We start from the raw sequence: 25,506 nt of genomic DNA on the forward strand, positions 1-25,506 counted from the left end.
TGCATTATGTTGGGGAGCTAATGGGATCTATGAGGCTTTGCTGAACGCGACTGTCGATGATTTCTCAGCTGGAATACCACTTTTTGAATGCTGGGTGTAAGCAAGGTAAATCTAACATCTAAAATGTTGTCCTTCCATAAAAAAATGTTTTGGGAACAAATGAAGGATGGGATAAAATTAAGACACATCTGTTGAATCTCCAGCATAAGTGCTTGCCATATGACCATACGAGTCAAATCCATTCATCAACATTCACTCCTTCAAATGATCTCTTCTCACCCTGCTCCTTATTTCTCTTTTCTTTCTCTCAAGTATGTAATAAGTCATTAAAAGTATGTAATAAGTCATTAATTGGTCTCAGTTTAATTAATTTAATTATTACCACTGTGTGTAAAACAATTCTCCTTGATTTTGTTGGAATCAGTAAAGGTTATTTTATATTTCTTTTTTCTTTGGCTTGGCTTCGCGGACGAAGATTTATGGAGAGGTAAATGTCCACATCAGCTGCAGGCTCGTTTGTGGCTGACAAGTCCGATGCGGGACAGGCAGACACGGTTGCAGGGGAAAATTTGTTGGTTGGGGTTGGGTGTTGGGTTTTTCCTCCTTTTTCTTTTGTCAGTGAGGTGGGCTCTGCGGTCTTCTTCAAAGGAGATTGCTGCCCGCCGAACTGTGAGGCGCCAAGATGCACGGTTTAAGGTGATATCAGCCCACTGGCGGTGGTCAATGGGGCAGGCACCAAAAGATTTCTTTAGGCAGTCCTTGTACCTCTTCTTTGGTGCACCTCTGACACGATGGCCAGTGGAGAGCTCGCCATATAACACGATCTTGGGAAGGCGATGGTCTTCCATTCTGGAGACGTGATCTACCCAGCGCAGTTGGATCTTCAACAGCGTGGATTCGATGCTGTCGGCCTCTGCCATCTCGAGTACTTCGATGTTAGAGATGAAGTCGCTCCAGTGAAAGTTGAGGATGGAGCGGAGACAACGCTGGTGGATATTATTGCCTCTGTTTTGGAAGTGGAAACAGCTTTCTCTGGTTACGATATTTGGATAAACAATGATTAACTAAAGAAGCTAGACACCTAACAGCCTGAAGCCGCACTACAGCACCTGATAGGCTGAAGTCGCCTGAGATTGTCTGTTCTCAGAAGCTAAGCAGACTCAGGACAGGTCCAGTACTCGGAGGGGACACCACCTTTGAAGACCAGGTGCTGGAGGTTTCTGTGAGGGGCACTGGATAAAATTGTGACTCTCTGTCTGCTTCATGATAGATAAAAGGTAAAGAATTTCATGTACATAATGGAACCTTTACCTGATATATAAAGTTAATTGGAGTGCAATGCTCCTGTGCCTCTGTGTTTAGTAGAAGATCATAGTGAATCCAAGGCAGGTCATATATTTGCCTGAGTGTTTTGGTTGATGCTTCCATAAACTATAAAAAAAATCTCTGAAATAATGGCAAACTTCTCTCTCTGTTTTCAACTTTAATTTGTGCTTTGAATTCTGACCAATAACAGAGAAGCAAGCCCAAAAGTTGCCTTTTATTGATTAATTGCAATGATTATATCCTGTGTACGTTTTTCAGCTTTGTTATTTGTATCAATTATTTGAACCTTAACATTTCTACCATGTTTGCTGCAGTTTCGGTCTTGTGATACAAAGGAATTGCATCATTACTTCAAATATAATCCGATTAAAAAAAACACTAGGATAACCAAAATGAAAGATAAGCCAGTACATTCTTTGTTCTCGCTGCTGCCATCAGGAAAGAGGGGTAGGGGCCACAAGGCCTGCACCACCAGGTTCAGTAACTGCTGCTACCCCTCCACCATCAGACTCCTCAAAAACAATCAGTCAGAGACTCATTTAAAGATTCTTACTTTGCACGTTATTTATTACTTTTTTTTCTCTCTGTATTGCATAGTCAGTTGGTTTACATTTAATTGTGAATATTTCTCTCTTTTGTTTGACTATTTAAAAAATAAATCTTTTACACTTACTGATAAGTAGAAATTCTGCTTGGTCCGCAGGAAAAGGAATCTCGGGGTTGTATGTGCTCTGATTATATATTTGAACTTTGAACTTTAATTTCAGTGCTCTGAGCTAGCAGTTCACGCAGCATTCTAAGTGGAGTTTGAGGGAACTGAAATGAACAGTCCATTGCTGATCCACATTAAGAGTGGACATGATGGGGGAGGGGGGGCGTGGCAAGATGGCGTAGAGTCTAGACGTGTAATCTCGACCTCTCTGGACGGACTTTTAAGTACCCGTTTTTTCTTTTGTTTTCAAGTTTAAACTTCTTAAATTTTAGTTTAAAGTATTAAGGAACTATTATGGCCATTAATAATAAAAAGATTAAACCTCAAGTGCAGAAGAAGTTACATTTTCAAAGTACTGAAGATTTGGGGTCTAAACAACTTGCTACAGCCTCAAGTTTAATTTCTTCAGTGCCTAAACTACAAAGACTGCCTGAGGGAGCTGGAAAATAAATGTCTACTACTTACCAAGTAAAGGACAGCGCTGGAATTACCCATTCTCTGGAAGAAGGTGCGTGTTCCCGTGTAGTGGATCCCGATTCTGGCAGCCTGCCGACTTTAACGGAGGGAGCATGCAGGAAGACAACGCCATTGCCTGAAATGCTTCAGGAAGCACTCCAGCCTGAAAATCTCGATCTCCTCCGTGAGTTTTTGAAAACACTGCGAGCTGCGGGGGGAGTCCAGCGTCGACCCCCTGAGGAAGTCGGGGTGCCGTCGCTGGGAGTCCAGACCCGCAGTAAGACCGTGAAACTGCCTGTTGTTGAGTTGCAACAGGAGCTGCAGTTACCTGGTTCTGCAGGTTAGAGAAAGCAGGGCTGAGCTTTTCTGAATTACAATGTAACCAGTTAAATGCTGTCATTCAGCCTATAATGAATGAGCTGGCTCAAAGGATAAGTTCAGAATTGAATACAGTTAAAGTACATGTAGAAGCATCTTGTGAAGATTTTAAAAAACTTCAGTCTGCTTTTTTGGAATGTCAACAAGTGGCTTCTAATACAGAAAAAGTGTTGAAGGTTGAAAAATCTGTTATAGAATTGCAAGAATGTGAGAAGGAGTTAGAGAGGAAAATAGACTATTTGGAGAATCAAAGTAGAAGGAATAATGTGAAAATCGTTGGTTTGCCAGAAGGTATGGAAGGACAAGATCCTCTTTGTTTTTTTACAGATTGGATCCCACAAGTACTAGGGCAAGAATTTTTTTCTGAAGGCTTGGTATTGGAAAGAGCTCACAGACTTTTAGGAGATCACTTTTACCAGGTCAACCACTGAGACCTGTAATAATTCGAGGTTTGAATTATTTGGATAGAGAAGTAACACTTCGACTGGCGGTGCAAAATGCGAGAAAACGACAAACTCCGTCATTGATTTAGAATAGCAGAGTCTTTTTCTATCCTGATTTGATTCAAGAGGTTATTCAACGTCGACGTTGATTTAATCCATTTAAAGAAGTTTTGTGGCGTAAAGGTTATAAGTCTACTTTTCGCTATCCGGCAGTGTTGAAGGTGTTTCATGGAGACTATCAATCTCGGTTTTTTGAGGATGATCAAGAAGCAATGATTTTTGCTGATTCATTGCCAGATATAAGACGACAAAGACGTAGTCCACCATTGTCTCCTAAAGAAAAATCTGGTTGTTCTGGAAATGGAAGAAATGGTAGAAATGGGAAAAACAGGAATGGAAAGAGTCCAACTTCTTTTGAAATGGGATCTCCGAGTTTGGAACCTCTTGGATGAATAGCAGAATCTTCTTAATCATATTTTGCTTTTTACGTTATTGTGATATTTTGAGATTTTTTTGTTTGTTTGTTCAGCTGGGGAGGAAGAGATTTGTTCTAGGTTCTATTAGTCATCAGCCACTGGTGGGTGATCCACACCCAAATTTTGTTTAGGGATTACTACATTTTGGTAGTTTTTTTTTGGGGGGGGGGTTGTGTTAATTTTTTTTCTTATTTTTTTTTAAATTTCATTTTATCTAGCTTTTATTTTGTGATTTTTTTTCTCCTATTGGAGGGCCTATATACGATGATTTGAGTTTTTATATAAAGATATTATTGATCTTTAGTAATATTAGTAGATATGTTAAAGATGAGGTTTGCTACTTTTAATGTTCAAGGTTTATACAGTTCGATTAAGCGTAACGATGAGGGACAGCTATGGTATTGATAAGAATTCTTTGTTTCTTTATTTTTAAATTTGATCTTTGGTAAAATGTGTGCTTGGTAGCGATATGATTTTGCCTGAAATGACTAAACTTGAGACTTTTCTTATGAAGGTACCAGAGAAGAGTTATATTTCATTCATGTATTAAACATTATAGGATGGTATGGATAAAAAGGGTTGGGATAAATCCAAATCTGTATAAGATTAAAATACCTTTAAATCTGATAGTATCTTTATTGGGCAGTTTGCAACCTCTGAAAGGTTTGGGATTAGATAAATTTCAATTTGATTTTGTATACTTAGCATCATTTGTAGAGAAAAAATGTATTGTTAGTATGTGGAAAGATACAAATATGATTGATATTAATAGATGGCATAATGAGATGAAATATTGTTTAATAATGGAAAAAATTACATATGTTTCACGTGATAACTATAGCTTTTTTATTAGTAAGTGGTTGTTATATTCAGAATATTTACATTTTGATTTATGTTGATTAGATTTTAATATGTATGTTTAATTTTTCCTTAATTTTTTTTCCCTTTCTTTATGACTCTCTTAGGAGAGCTGCCTGAAGGGGGGGGGGGGGGGGTGAGGTGGGGGGTTTCTCTTTTTCCGTTTTTTCTTTTTTTTCTATAAAATGTAACGTTCATGTTTTTGGTTTATTGTTGTATATGTTATTTACTATCTATTTTGAACGAATAAATAAAGTTTTTTTAAAAAGTGTGAACACGACATTGTCTCAAAGAATGGGTCTGTTCCTTCAAGTCTGGTGATATACTTCCTAGAGGTGACCATGATTGACATGAAGCACGTACAAATGCAATCCATTCTAGACTGCATTACATCTTTATTTCCTTGTGAAAAATCCCTTTTTCTATGATTAAAACGGTGAATCCAGGAATTTTGTTCAAATCCCCTAACTTTCTGCAAAACTTGATACACTAAAGTGTGGAAGGGAGAGAGCTGACGAAGACCCATTGGAATTAGCAGTCTGGGTTGTGTAATGAATGGTGTACGCTCCATTAATTAATTAATTTAAACTTGAGAGAAGTACTTTGAAAACTTTCATTTAATACTTAGTTTTTAACTGAAAATAGCATAGGTAAAACAAAGAAACAGATCATTCATCTCATCTGATGTTTTGCCAATGTTTATGAACCTTAAACTCTTGTCATAGTTTCTTTAAACTTTCCTCCTTTTACTCTTGGCCATCTTTCTATTAATATATTGGTGCTACGAACTTTCTCAACCACCCCATGTGCATTCTAATCATCTCAAGAAAAAGTTGAGCAAACAAAATCAAAGCTGATCCTCCAATGTAACTTAATATGCTGCTTATTTTGTTAAAACGAAGCACCATTTTTATAAATATTTAAAAAATTACATTGCATTATTTGGAAGAAAAAGTGAAGTTATCCCTGGTTACTGGTTGATATTTATCGGAGAAAATTATAATTTGTTCATTATCACAAAGTTAGTGTTTGGAATTGGCTATGTACAGATCGACTGCCACATTATCTACATTGCCATAATTATTCATCTTCAGCCATTTTGCTTTGGTGCAAAATTGTAAAGAGAATATATTAATGCAAATCTTCTGGGTTACCCGCTAACAGGAGGAACAACACCTAATTTTCCATTTGCGCATCCTCCAACCAGATTAACAGTGACTCCTCCTGTTTCCATTGGGTCCCTCTCCCATAACTCTCTCTTTCACTATCCCTGTCTCCAGCTCCACACCCACTTTCTTCTCCTTCCAGAGAGCTTCCCCCTCCCCCCTCATTGCTTAGTTTTTTACCTGTTCTGCCTGCCCACCCATATCCCCCTGTGACCTCTTCCCTGTTGTTCCCTTCTTCCCCCACTATTTTATTGAGGCCCCTGGCTGCTTTTTGCTTAGACCTTGATGGAGGCTTCTCTTTGTTTCCAATGGATGCTGCGTTTCTCCAGCACTTTTGTGCACTGGGTTCAGTAAATCCTGCCTTGCATGTATGTGACCTGGTTGTGTACCACTCAATTCCTTAAAGTCTTAGGCCACTCTATCATTATTCTCCATGAAAAAGAACTCCAGTCAGTTCAATACCATCTGATCATCATAACTTCTCAGCTCTGGCATTGGCCATGAGCAGTAAACTGCAGAATATTGAACAGAACATGTAACATTTTTTTTACTGATTGAAAGGGCTTGTCCATATAAAAGAAAGATGGGTGCAATTCACATTGATTTCTCACCAGTATCTGTGCTGACATTGGACAGTAATGTGTTTGTGATAGTGGAGACCATTTTGTTTAATGAATATACTCACTGCAAGGTCATCAGATTACATTACACTTTACAAAAAGGCAGCAGAAGTTACTTTGTCAAAGTGTATGAGTCACACATGCACAACCTATATCATTAAAGTCTCTGAATCGGCTGAATATCCACAGCCTAAGAAAAATCCATCTTATTTTGAAAATAATCGATCGCTCCTAATTGTGTCGCACGTGCAAAGTGCTCATTGAACTTGCAGCTGATCAACTCAAGTGATGTTGTTTTTAGCGCTAATTCATTCCCAGATAGATTGGAAAAGCTATTTCTCCCAAGCCAGCGTTCATCAAACAAATCTGATCTTTTTTTGTTCAAGGCCACACAAAAAAAAACAATCAAGTTACTTGGTCATTTTCCTTTCAGTCTTGCAGATGACACTTTCATTATAAACTTGCACATTAAATGACACTGTACTGTGAACAATTTTAGTCTCTATAAGAATGTTACAGTACTTGGGCACTAGAGATGATGGGAAAATAATTGCTGGGCTGATAACCAGCAGGCATGTGAGTGTGATGGGCAGTCCCCTGATGGAGTTTTTTCACAACAGTGTGAGTGCTTGAAAAGGTAATGATAATCATTTTACTGTAAGTGATGTGGAATTCAGCAGATATGCTGCTGGCTCTGTGTGGAAACGGACAGTGGAGAGAGCTAACAGATCCAGCGCTCGGAGTATGTCAGTACTTCAAGTTCTTCCATATTTAACAACACGACACGGAATTTCTGGGCTCATGGTTTGGAACTGGCTTTTGACAATAGTGTTAACATTAGCTGCACATCCTCTCTGCTGCTTTACTTCCTGAACTGATGACCTGTTGAGGTGTATTGTGTGGGAAGGGACAAGTACGGAGGGTTCACAGAGCAACAAGTCAGTTCATTGTAAGGAACTTTATCAAGGCACACATGAGAATTGCAACAAGGATAACACACACATGTATTCTCAATCACAAACTATAGTATAATCAGTCACATCGGACTTAACACCACCGATACTAGCAATTGTTTACACTCATACAAACACAGTACAACTCAGTCACATTGGACTTAACACTAATGTATCTAACAACTGTGTGGAGACTTACAAGCACTTTACATCCCAGTCACATCAGACTTAACACTACCGATACTAGCAACTGTGTACAGACTATAACCAAGGATTAAAATAAGTTATCTGCTGTTCCTTGTCTAATGTGGTCATGGCTCCAATGTTATCTAACAGCCCTGATCCCTGTCTAGTACCCACCTTACCGAGACATCTCCAGTGTTGTCCACCGTTCGCAACCTGGAGTCGAGCCGGGTTTGTCTTAGGACCGAAGAGCAAAGAGAGAAAGCTACTGCACTTGGTGAGTTCATAGTACAGTCAGTTGGAAGGTCCAGCCTAGGTAATCACCAAGTGTTTAAAGGGGCCAATGGTAAGGTGTGCACATTGTGGTTGGGCAAAGTCCAACCTTGATTGACAGATGCGATTCTGACTAGGTTCCAGATGGAGAGGACACGTGATCCTCCACAATCCACATTCCCACCAGGTTCCAGATGGAGAGGCCACACGCCCCTCCTCAATCTAGGCTACAAGGTGGCAGTGTGATTGCAGAGTTAACTTTTGTCTTAAACCACTGATGAGTAGAGCCACAGGAAATGGGGTACTTCTGCTTTGTTTCTCATGCCTTATTTATCTCCTGAATGTATGGGTTGATGTTGCCGTATAGTCTGACACTGGGCGGCGTATCTCTGGTGCTCCACACTTGGGCCAGCCTTCTTGCTCAGGAAAAGATATTATGTGGCTGTACTATCAGCAATATGCATCCACGTGGATGCTCTTTACAACTTTGATCATTACAGAAGAATTGTGGCAAAGTATGAAGACTGAGCCTTTGTCTCCTTTATGTATCCCCTGAATCCCATTGAAGTAGTGATATGAATTTGGATGTTTTTAACCATTCAAATATTTATTATAATATCAATGCATTTCTTATGTAATGCAGATTGGTGTGTGTGCAATGGAATCTTTGGCTAACGTTCCAGTATCTCATGGGCTCCTTTACTCATGATTTGTGTAATGATAAGATTGGATATTCGTATATTGCTAATGGTGGCTTGGTGGTTTAGCACTCAGTGCTGCTTCATCACAGCTCTGGAAACTGGGTTCACTTCTCTCGTTGCTTGATTTCCCTGTGGAGTTTGCATTGTTCGCCCCAGGAACAGGTGGATTTCTGCTGGGTGCTTGAGTTGTGAGAGCAAACTGGTAGGTTAATTGGCCACTGTAAATCACCACTTAATTTAGGTAAGTGTCAAAAGAATCAAAAGGTCATTTGGACGGGGGTGGGAGGTGTGGAGGCGCTCTTTTAAATCAACAACCCTCCCGGTGTTATCGACCTCCTTTTGACCCCTGCCATTTATCAACCCCCTAGATGGTCCCCGCGACCCATGGGGATCAATGTTGACCACTTTGGAGACCCCTAGATTAAACAAAAGGCATGTTCTTGATATTACTGCAGTAGATTTCTTCCATCCCACCAAATGATTTATCCACAAAAGCACACTTCACAAAGATCAAATTAAATAGGTTTAGGTGCTAGAATCAATTGTTAGAATAAAATTACTTCACATTGTTGACCATCCATTCGTTAGAGTGTGTAGCTGGCCATGTCTTATCAGTCTAATATGGCCCACAAAAGAAATTATGGAACATATTTCATTTTTTTGTAATGGCCTTTCCTGCCTTGAAAAAAGTCTTGAAAACATTGTATTAGAAATCACAAGTCAATTACAGCTTTTGCATCAACAATGCACAATTATTGCTGCTGCAAAGCAATGAATTTTGTGACACATATTCATGACAAAACATTCTGATTCTGAAGTCAGTTTCTTTTTAAGTCAAGTCGATCGTAACCCAGCAAGCCCCTGCACATCGACAGTTTAGCCCGGACTAAGAAAATGACGTTACAGGGAAGTTGACAGAAATTTATAGGAAAGTCTTCACCTCTCCACCTATCTCGGAATGGGATTAAAAATGGGGTGTAAAGTACATAAACCAGGGAAATAAAAGTGTTTCTTCTTTTTTTTAAAGAGGGAAAAGTTGAAGTGACGAAAGAAGGAGTTAAACTGTGTACCATGGGACCTGGCAAGGTGTTTGGCGAGTTGGCCATTCTATACAACTGCACGAGGACTGCGACAGTGAAAAGTAAGTCCTGTTCAATGCAATTTGAGTGTAATATAATTGTGTGGCTTTGTTGCTTTTTTTTGTTTTGTGACCTAGAAAAACTGAGTGGTATATTTGCAAGTCTGAATCTAATACAGTTATCCTCAAATTCACTAAAATTGAAAACAACGTGGTTTAGAAGTAATTCCTGTTTGGGAAGTGAGGGTGTTCAGATTTTCCATCTTTAAATTCAAATAATATTCTTACTGCTTAAGATGCAAGTTAATTCAATTATTTACAGCAATAAGCAATGCAGGTGGACTCCTGTATTTGGGAAGGTAGGTTTGCGTTCCAAGCAAACGTTCCGTGACTTGATTTTCTGTTGTCTTCAAATGAGTCATATCTGTGTGACAAAAATTGCAAGTTGGAAAAAAAATGTGTACTTATTACTTATTTATATTCTGCAATTGAACTTTTTGGGTGATTATTTGTGATTGTTATAAGGGCATATTTCCATAATCCAAATGGTTGAAATGTGGGGGTTGCTGTGACACCATAATACCTTACCTGCAGGGTTCCCTTAACATAAGGAGATTGTCAAAATATTGTTTAAATTGAAGACATTGTTATTTTTGCCATTTACATGTTTTGAATTGTACAGAGAAGGGGAAACAACTGTTTATACCAGTGGTTTTCAAACTTTTTCTTTCCACTCACATACCACTTTAAGTAATCCCTTTCTAATCGCAGAGCACCTATGGTATAGGGATAACTTAAAGTGGTATGAGAGTGGAAAGAAAAAGTTTGTAAACCACTGCTTTAATCGCACCTAATTGACTCATTATGTGCATGGTTTCATAACTCCAAAGGAAATGGGCCAATAACAATTTTTCTCAAGCAAAATATTTCAGTAACAATTGGGTCTAAAGCAGTGATTCTCAACCTTCTCTTCCCACCCACATACCAGTTAAGCAATCTTTTACTAATCACAGGGCATCGATGGTATAGGGAATACTTAAAGTGGTATGTGAGTGGAAAGAAAAAATTTGACAATTGAGAAAAGATCAGAATTAATGATGGATTCTTTAATCACTCACAATTCATGGACATAGTAATGGATACAGATGACACAAAACATTGCAGGCAGCAGTTTGCATTCCCTTCATATCTGTATTCAATAATTTTGTTGTTGCTTTTCCACTTATTTCTGCCTAAAAATGATGCAGTTTGGTCTAGATTCATGTTTACTACTCAATGTGGATTAGTAATGGACTCCCAAGTACACAGACTGGGTGATACACCATCAATTACTCAAAGACTGAGTTTGAGAAACCAATAGGCATTTTATTCACTAAAGAACAAAGGCACATCCCTACTGCTCAGGGTTGATGCCAATGGGGGAGGGGGTATCCATGGGCATTGCCCCCAAATGAGGTGCTGTCCCCCCCAAACGGTCTTGGCCATCCCTGGCTGTCAGACCCTCCTCCACCCCCTCCAGTGCCAGTAGCAGCTAGGTTGATGCACGCTAGCGACTCTCTGCCAGCCCCAGCTGCATCATTAGTGGGTGTGTCAAGCGTCTAGTGACGCTTACTCAATAAAAACAACGTCCTTATGCTTCATGTCGGGGGGTGGGGTGGGGGAGAGTGTTAATGACAGGTAGGTTCTCCTCCCCCCTCCGCGGACAGGTCCCTGCTAACACCCTCCCCACCCACCCCCCAAGCTGAACAACCCCCCCCCCACCACCCCAACATGTGTTCTGGTGCCTACCCTGATAATGCTCGACTGTCCTGCACTGAGAAGGGGGCTGCAGAACAGTCACGTTTAAACAGGAACCTGCGGGAGGGGCCACAGTCTCATCGCCAACAGCTTCTCTTCTAAAGTAGAGCCCATTGTTATTGTGGAATATAATCTTTCAAAAATGAGTATTGTATGAAAATGAATGAAAACTTGCCAATTTGAAAACTGTTTCAGTGATGAAGTCCATAGTACAAAAAATATGCACTGACAAATTCCAAAATAGCTAACTCTTCATCTCTCATCATTCTATGTGGTAAAAGTGCCTTTGCCCGTTTGTATCTGCTATTGCATCAGATCCTTTCCCCTTCTTCCTACTTCCTACTTAGTGCAATGAAACACAAAAGTCTGCAAAAGTAATGATTTTAGTAAAAAAATACTTCCAATTGGATGGCATTAACATTGAACTTCAGTTTCCATTAGCTCCCCCACCTATCCATATATCTCCTTTTCTAGCTCTAACTCGCTCTCTCTCTTTCCTTGTCCCTCTGTCTCCTTTCCCCAGCTCTGCATTCACAGAGCTAACCTCCCCCCTCCTCTAATCAATTCTTACCTTTCCTCGCTCCTGTCCCTCCTATTCACATCCAATTAACACCTTTTGTCCGTTGCTCTGTACTTCTTCCCCTGCCCTTTCTTTCCTTCTCCACAGCATTTTAATTTAGCTGCCTTCCTGGTTTTTTTTAAACCATACCTTGAAAAGGGGCACAGGCCCAACATATGTCAGTTATCTATCTTTACCTCCTATGGTCACTATGAGACCTGCTGTGTTCTTCCAGCATTTCTGTGTTTTTACATTACTTGGTGCACCCGTTTCTGAATTGCAAGGGAAAATTAAAGTGATGAAGTTGATTCTGCCTGGCATACATATTTGAGATCTCTAAAGTCCAGGACGATAAGACAGCTGGTAGGGTATATTATATGAATTACTTCAATTTTTGTAAATGTTTCCAACCCACTAACAAATTCTACCAAAATGAGGTCAAGTTTATTTATCATCCGATTGAACAGCATCCTCCATCCTCAGTACAAAACACTGTAAATTACATACAGAAAAATAATACATATGCACAGTACAAATATTAAAATAAATGAATATTATTTGTTAGATAGTTTGTCCAGTCAAGGAGGGTTTGTATGAGCAGTTGTTCAGCAGTCCCACGGCCTGTGGGAAGCAGCTGTTTCTCAGCTTGGTGGGTCTGGCTCTGATCCCCCTGTTTCTCTTTTCCAACGGGAGTAGCTGGAAATGATGCTTCGTAGGAGACTCAACCCATCGTTCTCATGACATGCATAATCAGCTCTGAGTGAATTTGATGCCTTGTTTATATAATTAATTGGAATTGAAAGGAATGGAAGGCATAAAAGGGCAATATTAGGCAACACAGAACAAGTTCATGACGTTTGTGCATCTGTTATTTATATTGCCAACTTAAAGAGCACTAGAGCAACATGTAATTTAATAGTAGCAACAGGTTCTAACATTAGAGGAAATGAGCTGTTGGGCCACACTGATTTTTCAACACCATCGGACCTGTTTTGCGGGGGGGGAAGGGGTGGCGGGGAGTGGCGCCAGGTCCACAGTGCATATCAAGTAATTTTAAATTCATTATACATTTTTATTTTGCATTTAACATCAAAGCACAGGAACTAAAGTTAGTTATGGTTTTAAAGGATTATATTATTTTATCACACCTTTTAATCACAAACTTACTATAATTTTGAAAGCCAAGGAGAAATAAATACCTTCAGAGCTATTCGTTCCCAGATGCCATTGGCCATACTGCCCCCCCCCCCCCCGGCATTTTTTTGAACTGTGCGCTCACTGCTCAATCTCCTATGATGCGCCAGTGGGCCACCAAGGATCCACACCATCCACTCTGTTTTGACTACTGCCATCAGGAAAGAGGTATAGCTGTCACTAGACTCACACACCAGGTTCAGGAACAGTTGCAACCTTTCCGTTAATTATCAGAGCCCACAGATTAGCAGAACAGGTACCGAAAATGGTAAATTTAGACCAAACTGGATTTATCAAAAAAAGACGCACAACAGACAATATTTGTAAATTTATTAACTTAATTCATGCAGTAGAAGGAAATAAAGCACCGGCAGTAGCAGTTGCTTTAGACGCAGAGAAGGCCTTCGACAGAGTAGAATGGAATTACTTGTTCAAAGTATTGCAAAAATTCAGTTTACCGGAGAAGTATATTAATTGGATTAAAGCATTATATAAGGGACCGTTAGCGAAAGTGACAGTAAATGGACATGTATCAAAGCAATTTAACTTAAGCAGGTCAACGCGGCAGGGATGCCCACTATCACCATTATTGTTTGCGCTAGCTATAGAACCACTAGCAGAATCGATAAGAAGAGATAATAATATAAAAGGAATAAAAATAAAAGACAGGGAATATAAAATCAGTCTGTTTGCGGATGATGTGATAGTGTACTTAACAGAACCAGAACTATCAACAAAAGAACTATATAAGAAATTGAAGGAATATGGAGAAGTGTCGGGATACAAGATAAACGTAAATAAAAGTGAAGCAATGCCTATGAATAACGCGGATTTCTCAAAATTTAAGGAGGAATCCCCATTCAGATGGCAAACGCAGGCAATAAGATACCTAGGTGTGCAAATAAACAAAAATCTAGGCCAATTATATAAACTCAATTACAATCCACTAATGAAAAAATTACAGGACGATTTAGAGCATTGGAAAGAGCTACCACTAACACTGATAGGAAGGATAAACTGTATTAAAATGAACATTTTTCCAAGGATACTATACTTATTTCAGGCATTGCCAATACAACTGACAGAAAAATTCTTCAAAGAGTTAAAGAAAATAATAAGGAGATTTTTATGGAGAGGGGGGAAACCGAGGATAGCACTAGATAAATTAACAGAATGGTATAAACAAGGAGGCTTACAATTGCCAAACTTCAAAAATTATTATAGAGCCGCACAATTAAGGTACCTATCAGATTTTTATCAAACAAGGGAAAAACCAGACTGGACGAGACTAGAATTAGATAAAATAGGGGAAAAGATACCTGAACACATATTATATAAATGGGACGAAAAATTGGTAGAACATAGAACTTCTCCAGTATTACACCATCTCCTCAATATATGGAAGAAGATTCATGTAGAAAGAAATAAAATAAATTACCAAATACCAAAACTAATATTGACGCAAAATAAGCTACTCCCTTTTACAATAGACAACCTTGCCTTTAGAAAATGGGAAAAAAAAGGGATTAAAAGAATAGAAAATTGTTTTTCAGGAAGTAGATTCTTATCCTTTGAACAAATGAGAGATAAGTACAATATAACTGGAGATACAGCGCTGGCATATTACCAACTGAGATCCTACTTGAAAGATAAATTAGGAAACAACTTGAGTTTACCAGAGGGAAGTAACCTTGAATATGTGATTACAGATACAATGTTAATCAAAAGATTTATAAAAAATATGTATATTAAACTGCAAGAAAAGGAGAATGAGGAAACAAATGGTAAAACTAAACAAAAATGGGAACAAGATTTAAATATAAAGATAAAAAAGGAAACATGGGAGAAGTTATGCTCTGGAACGATGAGAAATACAATAAATACGAGGCTGCGTATGATACAATATAATTGGTTACACAGACTAAACATTACACCGCAAAAGTTAAATAAATGGGACCCAACAGTATCTGATAGATGTTTTCGATGTAAAAAAGAAAGGGGAACAACAATTCATGCAATCTGGACATGTGAGAGAGTAGAAAAATTTTGGGATGATCTCAATCAGATATTAAATAAAATAACAGAAAACAATATACCAAAGAATCCAGAGATCTTTCTCCTAAGTAACATAAAAAATAAAGAATTTGGAATTGACTTGGAAGATGCACAAAAAAGATTTGTCAAGATAGCCCTAGCCGTAGCAAAAAAATGTATTATGTCAACCTGGAAATTGGAAGATAATTTGAAAATACAACAATGGTATATAGAAATGAATAAATGTATTCCATTAGAAAAAATAACATATAGTTTAAGAAATAATATTGAAATATTCGAACAAGTATGGGAGCCTTACATTAAATACAATAGCGAAAACCTACCGGGAACAAACATTACCTAAGTTGATGGAAGGAGAAGAAAAGAAAAGAATGGACTCAGTAGAATTTCTGGTGTATTTCTGTTGAATGACAACATTGTCTAACTGAATTAATGCAACCTAGATTGTATACCTAAAATGGATGAGAGGGGGGGGGGTGGAGGGGTGGCTTGGGAGGAGGGAGGGGGGAGGGAGAAAAAGTCACTGTAAATGTGTGGAAAAGAAAAAGTGTATATCATGGCTATTGTGATTTATGGTGTGAAAAATAAAAAATTAAAAAAAAAAAAAAAAAAAAATTATCAGAGCCCGAAACAACAAACTCAATCGGAGACTCGTACTTTTCACATTATTTATTTCTAATTTTTTTTCTATGTTGCGCAATCAGTTTGTTTACATTTCTTTTTTTGTTTACTTTTCTCTATTTTGTGTACATATCTTTCTCTTAAGTATATTTTACACTACCAATAAGTAGAATTTCTGCCTGGCCCACAGGTAAAAGAATCTCAGGGTTGTATGCGATGTCAGGTTTATACTGACAATAAATTTGATCTTGCACTTGAACTTGAACACCAGCCTCCATTTCATTGATTCGATCTTCCACTACTTCAGAAAAGCAGCCAACATTAAAGAACACTCCTATCCTGGTCATATACCCTATCGCTTACTCCAAACCCCCACCCACTCTCCCCCCCTCTGACATCAGGTCGAAGTTAGAAGAGCTGAAAGCCCTCACCTCCAGATACACGGACAGTTTCTTTCATGCTGTTATGAGATTCTTGAATAGACCTCCCATTTGGGCTGTTTAGTTGGGCTTCTCCCTTTACAGGATTCCCTGTACTTCTGTCATGTGTCAGAAGTGTTTCTTAAGATGAAAGTGCAGCGTATTTGCCCTTATAATCTCCATGTTTGTTTTATTGCAGTACTTTTGTGCACTACTTGCCATAACGTGAATTGCATGCAAAACACGATTTTTCATGGTTCTGTACTCGACACAATTTTTAAAAAAAATCCTTGTCTCAGTCCTTTCTCATCACTTTCTGTACATTGATGATTGATCTGGCACTGCATCCTAGAGAAAACCCACACAGACACAGGGAGAATGCACAGACTTCTTATAGACAGCGTGGGGTATTCGAACCCAGGTCCGGACCCAATTGCTGACGTTGTAAAGGCGTTGCAATAACCGCTACACCAACCATGCCACCCTTGAAGAGGCCATTCTCTCTGAGATTCCCTGGCTCACATTTCCAACCATGACTCCTTTCAAGGCACTTTCCTGTTCAACAGTGGGCAATGAAATGAAACACCAACCCTTCAATCTCTTCCCTTCCCACAATTAAAGCACCCATGTAGATTCATGAATGTATCTTCCAATTTAGTGTATTGCATTCATGCTCTCAACAGAGATGCCAGCCGCATATTGGGTGATCACTTTGCAGAACATCTTATTCGCTCCATAGCAATCCAGTTGCCTGTCACTTTAATTCTATATCCTATTCCAATTCTACCCTTTCTGAGCCTTTTAGACTCTTCTAACAACGCCGAATAGAAGAACAGCATTTCTTCTTTCTTATGGTAATGTTGCAATCCTCTGCACTTAATATTGAACTGAGCAATTTTAGGTATCTGAACTGGCCATCTCTATGGAAGATCATTCACCAGTTACATCAGCTAGATTGTCTCAATTGACAATGCTTGATATGATGGGACAGTTCATTATTTTGTTTCATAATTATAGCATCTGCTGTGCTCTACATCTTCTATGAGGTATTTGTTCTCTACCCTATCACAGCGAACTGCTTTCTTTTCTCTGCTCCTCTTCCTTCTGCAACTTAAAGTGTTCTTGCTTTCTCACCTTTCTAGTTGATTCTGTTCGTCTTTTGCCTGGCCTCTTTATTGTGTGATTTCCAATTTATTTAGAATCTGCAGATTTTGTTCAACGGTGCCCTGCTGCTGTTTGCCTTGGATAAATCTTTCCCTTTGACATTTTGTAATTATATTACCACTGATTAATTTTTGGATAAAAAGTCAATGCAAGAAATTAGAATGTTTACTTCACAGCCTAAATACCCTTTAATGACTTAGTCAATTTTACACCAAAATTCAAACGTCATCTCCATCACAGAAGGGGTGCCAATTAAGCCATGTTTCTCATTTCTAGATTTAATAACTTGTTTTAAAAGTTTTTGTTGCCATTTGTATCTTTTTTTTTGTTCTCATTCTTAATCTGTTTGATTCCCTCACAATAATCAATGTAATTTTAATTTACTTTATTCCTCCACAATCCATTGTTTCAGTTCTAATCTTTAAAATTCAATGGTCATGATGACGTGCAGTTTGATTGGGTCCCAGGTTTTGTCTTCACCATCTCATGATCTGCCAACATCTTAGAATGGTGTATTCTGTGTTGATGGATCTAATTAAGCAGGCATGCCTCAAAGTATCTGCTCTACAATCGAGCAATTATTTCAACAATTTTGGGTAAGAGCTGGAATATTGTGAGTTATTGCCATAAAATATGACCTATTTAATTCAAGTTTCAAGTTTGTTAATTGTCGTAAGTACAGAGCTACAGTGAGAAAAGTTGTTTTGTGTCCATCCCAACTGGTTAACTCGCACGTTCTATGAAAACATAGAACAGGTTGCAGGTTACAGAGAGAGATCACTGGTATGGCAGCATTATTTTGTTTGTGTTGGGTAGCAGCTGAAAGAAACAGTCCTTGAATCTGGTGATGTGTGATTTCACACTCGTCAGTCTCCTTCCTGACAGAAGGAAAGGGGAGGGGGAGGGGGGAAAGAGTATGGTTGGAGTTGGACGAGTCCTTTATTACATTGGCTGTATTTCCAAGGCAATGGGAAGTGTAGATGGAACTGGTGGAGGAGTTTATCTGATGGTCACAATTCAGCTACTGATGAAGGAAGGACACTCTGCAGTGGCAAGGATTGCAATTGTCAGCTAGTTTTCTTTGGCTTGGCTTCGCGGACGAAGATTTATGGAGGGGGTAAATGTCCCCGTCAGCTGCAGGCTCATTTGTGGCTGACAAGTCCGATGCAGGACAGGCAGACACGGTTGCAGGGGAAAATTGGTTGGTTGGGGTTGGGTGTTGGGTTTTTCCTCCTTTGCCTTTTGTCAGTGAGGTGGGCTCTGCGGTCTTCTTCAAAGGAGGTTGGTGCCCGCCGAACTGTGAGGCGCCAAGATGCACGGTTTGAGGCGAGATCAGCCCACTGGCGGTGGTCAATGGGGCAGGCACCAAGAGATTTCATTAGGCAGTCCTTGTCCCTCTTCTTTGGTGCACCTCTGTCACGGTGGCCAGTGGAGAGCTCGCCATATAACACGATCTTGGGAAGGCGACGGTCCTCCATTCTGGAGACGTGACCCACCCAGCGCAGCTGGATCTTCAGCAGCGTGGACTCGACGTTGTCGGCCTCTGCCATCTCGAGTACTTCGACGCTAGGGATGAAAGCGCTCCGATGAATGTTGAGGATGGAGCGGAGACAACGCTGGTGGAAACGTTCTAGGAGCCGTAAGTGATGCCAGTAGAGGACCCATGATTCGGAGCCGAACAGGAGTGTGGGTATGACAACGGCTCTGTATACCCTGATCCTTGTGAGGTTTTAACCAACTGTCAGCTAATAACACATCAATAAATGCTGTGATTTTAACTGTTTAGGTGGCAGCATGGGGTCGGGCAGGTAATGCATGTGGGTCATTGAATTTGATTGTGGCATGCCAAATTCTCTGTCAGGAAGGACAGAATTTCACAGCAAACTAAATTGGCATTTAAGCAGTGGCATTCTGAATTACACGAAGATGAACAAAGCTATAGTTGGAATGTGCCTTTCCCTTCCAAAGTGGTCACACGTCTTCTCAATGAGACTGGCCTACTTCCTCAAACAGTAGGCCTGGGTCAGTGACAGATTTTTGGCAGTGGTCAATCATCTGCTTCTGAAGCGAGTATCTTGCGTAATTTTGTTCCTGTTTTATGAACCGAACACTTGTGTTTGCTCAGTGAGAATTGTTAGAGTTGCTTCTGCTTTTCCAGTTCCAGTTGCAGAAGGCAATAGCAGTGTGGTTGGAAATATCAGGATTTCCAAGCGGATGAGGAAATGACAACTCTGGGAGGGTTCTCCAAATGAGAGAAACGTGCCCCACATCTTGGCATTGAATAATCTTTCTGTCTTAAATATGCAGCAAACCCTTCTGGCAGGAGAAATTGGAGGGCCATCTTGCTGGGAGACCTTGGCAGCCATGTCCCAAAACTCCTGAATTAAATGCAGGTGTACTAAAACACACGCCATATGATTCTGGTCTCTGCATCCCTCAGGCTAAGGGTTGGACTGCAGTCCAATTAAAGTAATTAACACAGACTCTGCATGCTGTATAAATTTGGTGTGAAGTGGTTAATGGGCATGTAATGAAATCTGCAGAGGCTGGGGCTAAGTACAAACGTGCAGCTGAAACTCAGCAGGACCCATAGGAAGTAAAGGGTAACGACCATTTCAAACCTGCTTGGTTTCTCCAGCACGCTTGTGTCATGTCAAAGGTTTTGATACCGTATATGAGATTAAACTCCTTAGAGGTTAGTGATGGAGAGATTTGGAGGAAGCAAATGAACATTGCACTGGGATGTGGGTTTGAAAACTACTTGTACGGAAATCACTTGCTACGTCTCAGCGCTGTTTGCTTTCCAAGACACTTGGATTTCTCAGTATTTTGAAGGTGAAGGTTTATGCTGTTATTGGGTGTAAACCATTTTTCTCAGGATCCTCTCCATTAGAGTGTCAGAGCAGTGGGGTGCCCACCTTGCGAGTGCCCTTAACACTTCCAGCACCTGCTTCATTTGGGGACTGACACCTTAAGATCTTCATTGGTGTTGGGCATTGCACAGGAATGTCGATGTTTTGCGCTCCTGACGTTGTTCACAGTTCTTGAGCAGAGTGGTGATAAGTGTATTGGGACTGGAATGCTTGCACACAAAATCACAGATTCACTTCTTGCAGGACCAACACACTCTTTTCAGCCTGACACAAAAGTGCTGGAGAAACTCAGCAGGTCATGAAAGCACGAAGGCCCCAGGCTCCAAATGGGGCCTGGGGCCTTCGTTGGGAATTCCCGTCAGGCCCGAAACGTCGTCTACCCTTTACTTCATATGGCTATTGCGTGACCCGATGAGCTTCTCCTGCACATTTGCGTACTGCACTCTTCCCCAGAGTTTGTAGACTTCCTTGTTTAATACTGTATTGGCCTTAGTTTTTGCTTCACTTATGATTTCTTGGCACAGATCTTCTGTAGCCCATGACACCGTAACAGAGCAATTAAAGCCTCTAGAAGTGTTGAATCATAATCTAACTACAAATGTAGATTTCCAGTGAAAAAAGTGTTTCTGGTAATTAACATAATACATTAAAAATGATGCAATGAACAAATGTAGATTCATGTATTTCTCATCCTGCCCCTGTGTTGTGTAGAAGCTTCAGTGAAAATATGGGTGATCCCATGGCAACCTCCTTTATACATTCAAAATGGGGCTAAAGCAGCTTTAATGCATAGAAAAGCTTCCTTGCCACTTCTTCACTTATTGTTAGTGTAAAGGTTCATCTAATTTAAATCACATTAAATGTACCTTTGAATTTTATTTTTATCTATGCCAAGTTGTTTCTGTAAAATCACATGAATATTTCATTAATACAAGTTAAAGACTTCACTAATTAAATGGAAGCTCTTTCATTTTATTTGCTGCTTGAGCGCAATTCATCTCTTCAAAATAATAAGCTGTCTTTTGTTGTGAGATTGCATGGTTTTCGAAGTTTGCACAAGATATAAGAATATTTGGTTTAAAGTTTTCACATAAAAACGATAATAGCATTCCCTGCAATGATTACAATTAGCTGGTTACCTCAAACATTTGGATGCCAACTTCAAGTAACTTAGAACATTAGACAGAGAGAGGCCTAGCGGATTCTAAAAAAAAGTGCAATTGAGACTATTGTCACTTGCCGACTTTTGGGTTGTCAATTAGGATAGATCAAATCCCTCCAACACCTTCACAGGTAGTGATTTCCAGCCACCCACTGTTCTTGGTTGAAAACTTTTTTGAAAAAGTCATCCAGTTCCTCCAAACCCTGTAGTTTCTAAGCAGTCAGAGGAGATTTGACCCAGCATTGAATACTCAATCAAGCTTCTGCAGATGCACACTGGAAAATATACTGACAGGTTGCATCACAGCTTGGTTCGGGTAATTGTGCAGGAACACAGAAGGCTGCAGAAGGCAGTAAACATAGCCAGGCCCACCACAGGCTCTGACCTCTCATCCTTTTCAGGTATCTATGTGAGGTCTTGCCTCAGGAAGGCAGGCAACATCATAAAGGGCCCTTTCATTGTGGTGACAACCTCTTCTCACTGCAGAATGTACAGAATCCTTTAAACCTGCACCTCTTGGTTCAAGAACACTCCCCCCCCCACCCCCCCAAAATAGCTATCAGACTCTTTGTTTTTCAATTTTTGATTTGCTTTTTATAATAAGAATGGGGAGCGAAACTGAAAATACAATATCATGAAAGATAAAACTTCAAACAATATAAACTTGCCCCCCCTCCATTGCACTGGATGAAGACAGAAAAGATATAAAAATATATATATTTAAAACCCCCAACCTAACATACTAATTTAACAAAAAGAAATCACATCTGAGCAGCTTTTTCTGAGGGTTACATATATTTTGTAGCTTTTGATTCATACGGTGAATCAAAAACACAAAGATAAGATTATATCCAGTCAGGAAGAGTGAGTACATCCAATCACATTAAAAACATTAACTTCAAATGAAAATAAGACATAAAAGCTCCCCATTTTTCTTCTAACTTCACTGATGAATCAAATACATAATATCTTTTTTTCCTGAACTTTATCGGGACATGAGAGAACCGTTAAAACACTGTTGGGGGTCGAGAGTCTTTCCATTTCAATAAGACGGCTCTTCTGTCCAACAACGTAGAGAAGGCCAGAGCATGTGCGCAGGTACAGAAGAACTCCCTTTGTCGGGTGCAATAACCCCACAAAGAGCAGTAATTGGATTGGGTCATAGCTCCACCCAAAATACAGTTGAAAAGATATTAAATATTTCTTTCCAATAGATTTCTAAAGATGGACAAGACCAAAACATGTGTCAATGTAGTGTTACGAGTTTGGTGAACCCCATATACCATCAGCAATAGAAATACACCAAAGCACATTGTCTTCTGAGTTATAGCATCTTTCTTGCTTTTTGTCCATTTCAACAATGGGACAGAGATCAAGCCATTTATATCTGTCTGTCAGTTCACAAAATGTTAAACATGTTCTGTAGCTTTTTAAAATTAAGATCCAGTGATTTTTTTTTCTCATTATCTTCTTCTGGCTATTTCTTGTGCAGGTTTGTATAACTGGATATGAACCTAATCAGCTTTTTATTGCAGCCGCCTTTGTAGATCTGGTGAAAGGGATGGAAACATAAGTTGGTTCTATTCTGCAGAAGCATCAAAATCAGGACTGCCGGGCTGGGAATAGCAGGCGGTGAGATGGTCGAATGGTATCCTGCAACCTTAGTTCTTCTATAATGAAATAAGTAAATTATTCCAAAAGATAATATATATATGATTAGTGTATGCTGTGCTTGGTGTGTGTGTACCATGCTCCAGAGAAATGCTGTTTCACCTGGTTGCATATATACAGTCAAATGATAATGAACTTAAATGAGACCCAATCTGCTGAATGTTTCCAACTCTTTATGTTTTGTCTTAAATTGTCAGCATCTACAGACGTTTTTTCCAAATCACTTTATAATATTTACACGACCCATGGAGCAGGTTTGAGCAGTTGTTCGGCCAAATCGATTCTTGTCATCCTAAATTTCACACAAAGCTTTTGGAAAAAAAACCACAGCAACGTTTGATAGTTGCGCGAGGACCACCATCAACCCATTTCCAACTCGTATGTGCTTTAAATAATTCAACATAATTAGATATTGAGGAGAGAATGAAAACTGTACAATCGACACGTTTGCAATTATCTTTCATTTCAGGCTGCTTTTTACATGGTGAAACATTGTTTATCTAAATTGGGAACAGAATATGCCATTTTGTGTGGCGGTGACACTTAAACTGTCTGCAAATGATGCAAGCCTGCAAGCGGTCATTGAACGGGTAACATGCTTCTGTTTGTACAACCATTCTAATGTTGACTGACTATAAATCTAAACTGATTCAAGAATGCAGTTAGGTTCTTTGTTTTTTTTCAGTAACAGTAGATAAAAGGCCATTCTAAGAGCCGTTACAGAAAGATTGCAGCCATGGACATTTTACCTTTTGAGGGCAAATTTTGATGATGTGAAATAAATTGATGAACTGCACAGCTTTTTTTCTTATATTAATGGCATTAAAAAGGTGGTTTTCGAGAGTTATTTGAATGAGGCAAGACAAAAGGGTGGCACGGTTAGAATAGTGGTTAGTGCAACACGTTTACCACACCAGCGACCTGGGCCGGAATCTGGTGCTGTACAGAGTTTGCACATTCGCCCCGTGTCTGCTTGGGTTTCATCTGGGTGCTCCATTCACCTCTCACCCTTCAAAAATATATGGGATTGTAGGTTAATTTGGTGAACTTGGGTGCCACGGGCATGTGGGCCAAATGGCCTGTTACTGTGCTGTCTGCCTAAATTTTAAAAAAAGCAATGCTGAGAATGTAATTATCTAAAAATTCCAACCCGAAATATCCACTATCCCTTTGCCTCCATAGATGCTGTGTGTCCTGCTGAGTTCCTTCATCAGTTTTTTTTTTGGTTATTTTATATGGGGGAATGGAGGATGGTAAATATGTGAGTGTAAATATTTATAATTGGAGGTTGGAGGATTGGGGGCGGGGTGTGGAGACTGGCAATATACTGCATTGGGTTTTGGCAGAAGAAATTTACCAGTGCATTTTAGATGGGATGCGACAGACAAATGTTCATACGTGGATCAGGAAAGGGATGGGGAACATCTTAGGGAGGGGGGTAGTTGTCAGCTAGTGATGTGAGGCCTCCAGTTGGAGTGAAGGATGGGTCAGGATTAGGCAGATTTATTCCATAGGATATAAATAAGTTTTCAATTTACTTTGCAAGACTGCAGGTTTGGGACTATTCACATAACAGCTTGTGTTTTTTTTAAGGGATGCCCAATTATGGGCAACCCTAGACAATGTGGTTCAAGATCTCTGACAATGTGCAGAGGGGAAAAAAATTACACCAGTGGTTTGCTCATACCCTGGTGAAGGGCTCAGGCCTGCATTGTTAGCTACCCTTTCTAGATGCATTCGGGCATTGCACTATCATGTCAGTGCCTGCACACCTTCCTATTTTCTGCACCCAAGTTGAGGACTTCTATGCCAGATCATCAGAGATGTCTTCCTTCTTCAAACAACATGGCTTTCCCTCTACCACCATCAACTCGGCCCTCACCTGCATATCCTCCATTACCTGCACACCTGTCCTGGCCCCCTCCGCCCCCATGTGCAGCAAAGGCAGGATTCCTCTCGTACTCACCTACCACCTGTAAGGTAAAACATCATGAGATGGGAATGTGTAAGGAGTTACCCTGTACAGGGCTGTAACAAGATGTGAATGCATCCTTGTACTTACAAGATAAGAGAGACATTGATGGATTGAGAGGCAGGAAGCTAGCAGGGAAAGGATAGCAACAGTTTTAGTCATTGGACAAGTAATGATATGATGATGTTCTAAGCATGTATCCAAGGGTATAAAAAAATCACCATTTTGCTGATAACGGCAGAATGCATTCTCCGACTAACATTGTTAGTCGCAAGTGTTACAATCCGGTAATAAAGAACAAAGAACCCTGATTTCGACTCAGTCTGGTGTTTGTCTCACTCATTCATGAACAAAGCAGACCTAACACACCCCACCAGCCTCTACATCCAATACATT

General features: G+C 39.7%; 1 protein-coding gene across 3 annotated transcripts in view; it reads left to right on the plus strand.

Moving 5' to 3' along the window:
• LOC138744465 (cGMP-dependent protein kinase 1-like) overlaps window positions 1–25,506 on the plus strand; it is a 592,254-nt gene that overhangs the window by 171,951 nt on the left and 394,797 nt on the right. For all 3 annotated transcript variants that reach the window (XM_069900680.1, XM_069900681.1, XM_069900682.1), the window contains exon 3: window positions 9,573–9,686. In XM_069900680.1, the coding sequence (XP_069756781.1) occupies window positions 9,573–9,686 (114 nt within the window). The remainder of the gene's footprint in view (window positions 1–9,572; window positions 9,687–25,506) is intronic.

The sequence above is a fragment of the Narcine bancroftii genome, chromosome 10 (assembly GCF_036971445.1).
Source record: "Narcine bancroftii isolate sNarBan1 chromosome 10, sNarBan1.hap1, whole genome shotgun sequence".
Classification (NCBI taxonomy): domain Eukaryota; kingdom Metazoa; phylum Chordata; class Chondrichthyes; order Torpediniformes; family Narcinidae; genus Narcine; species Narcine bancroftii.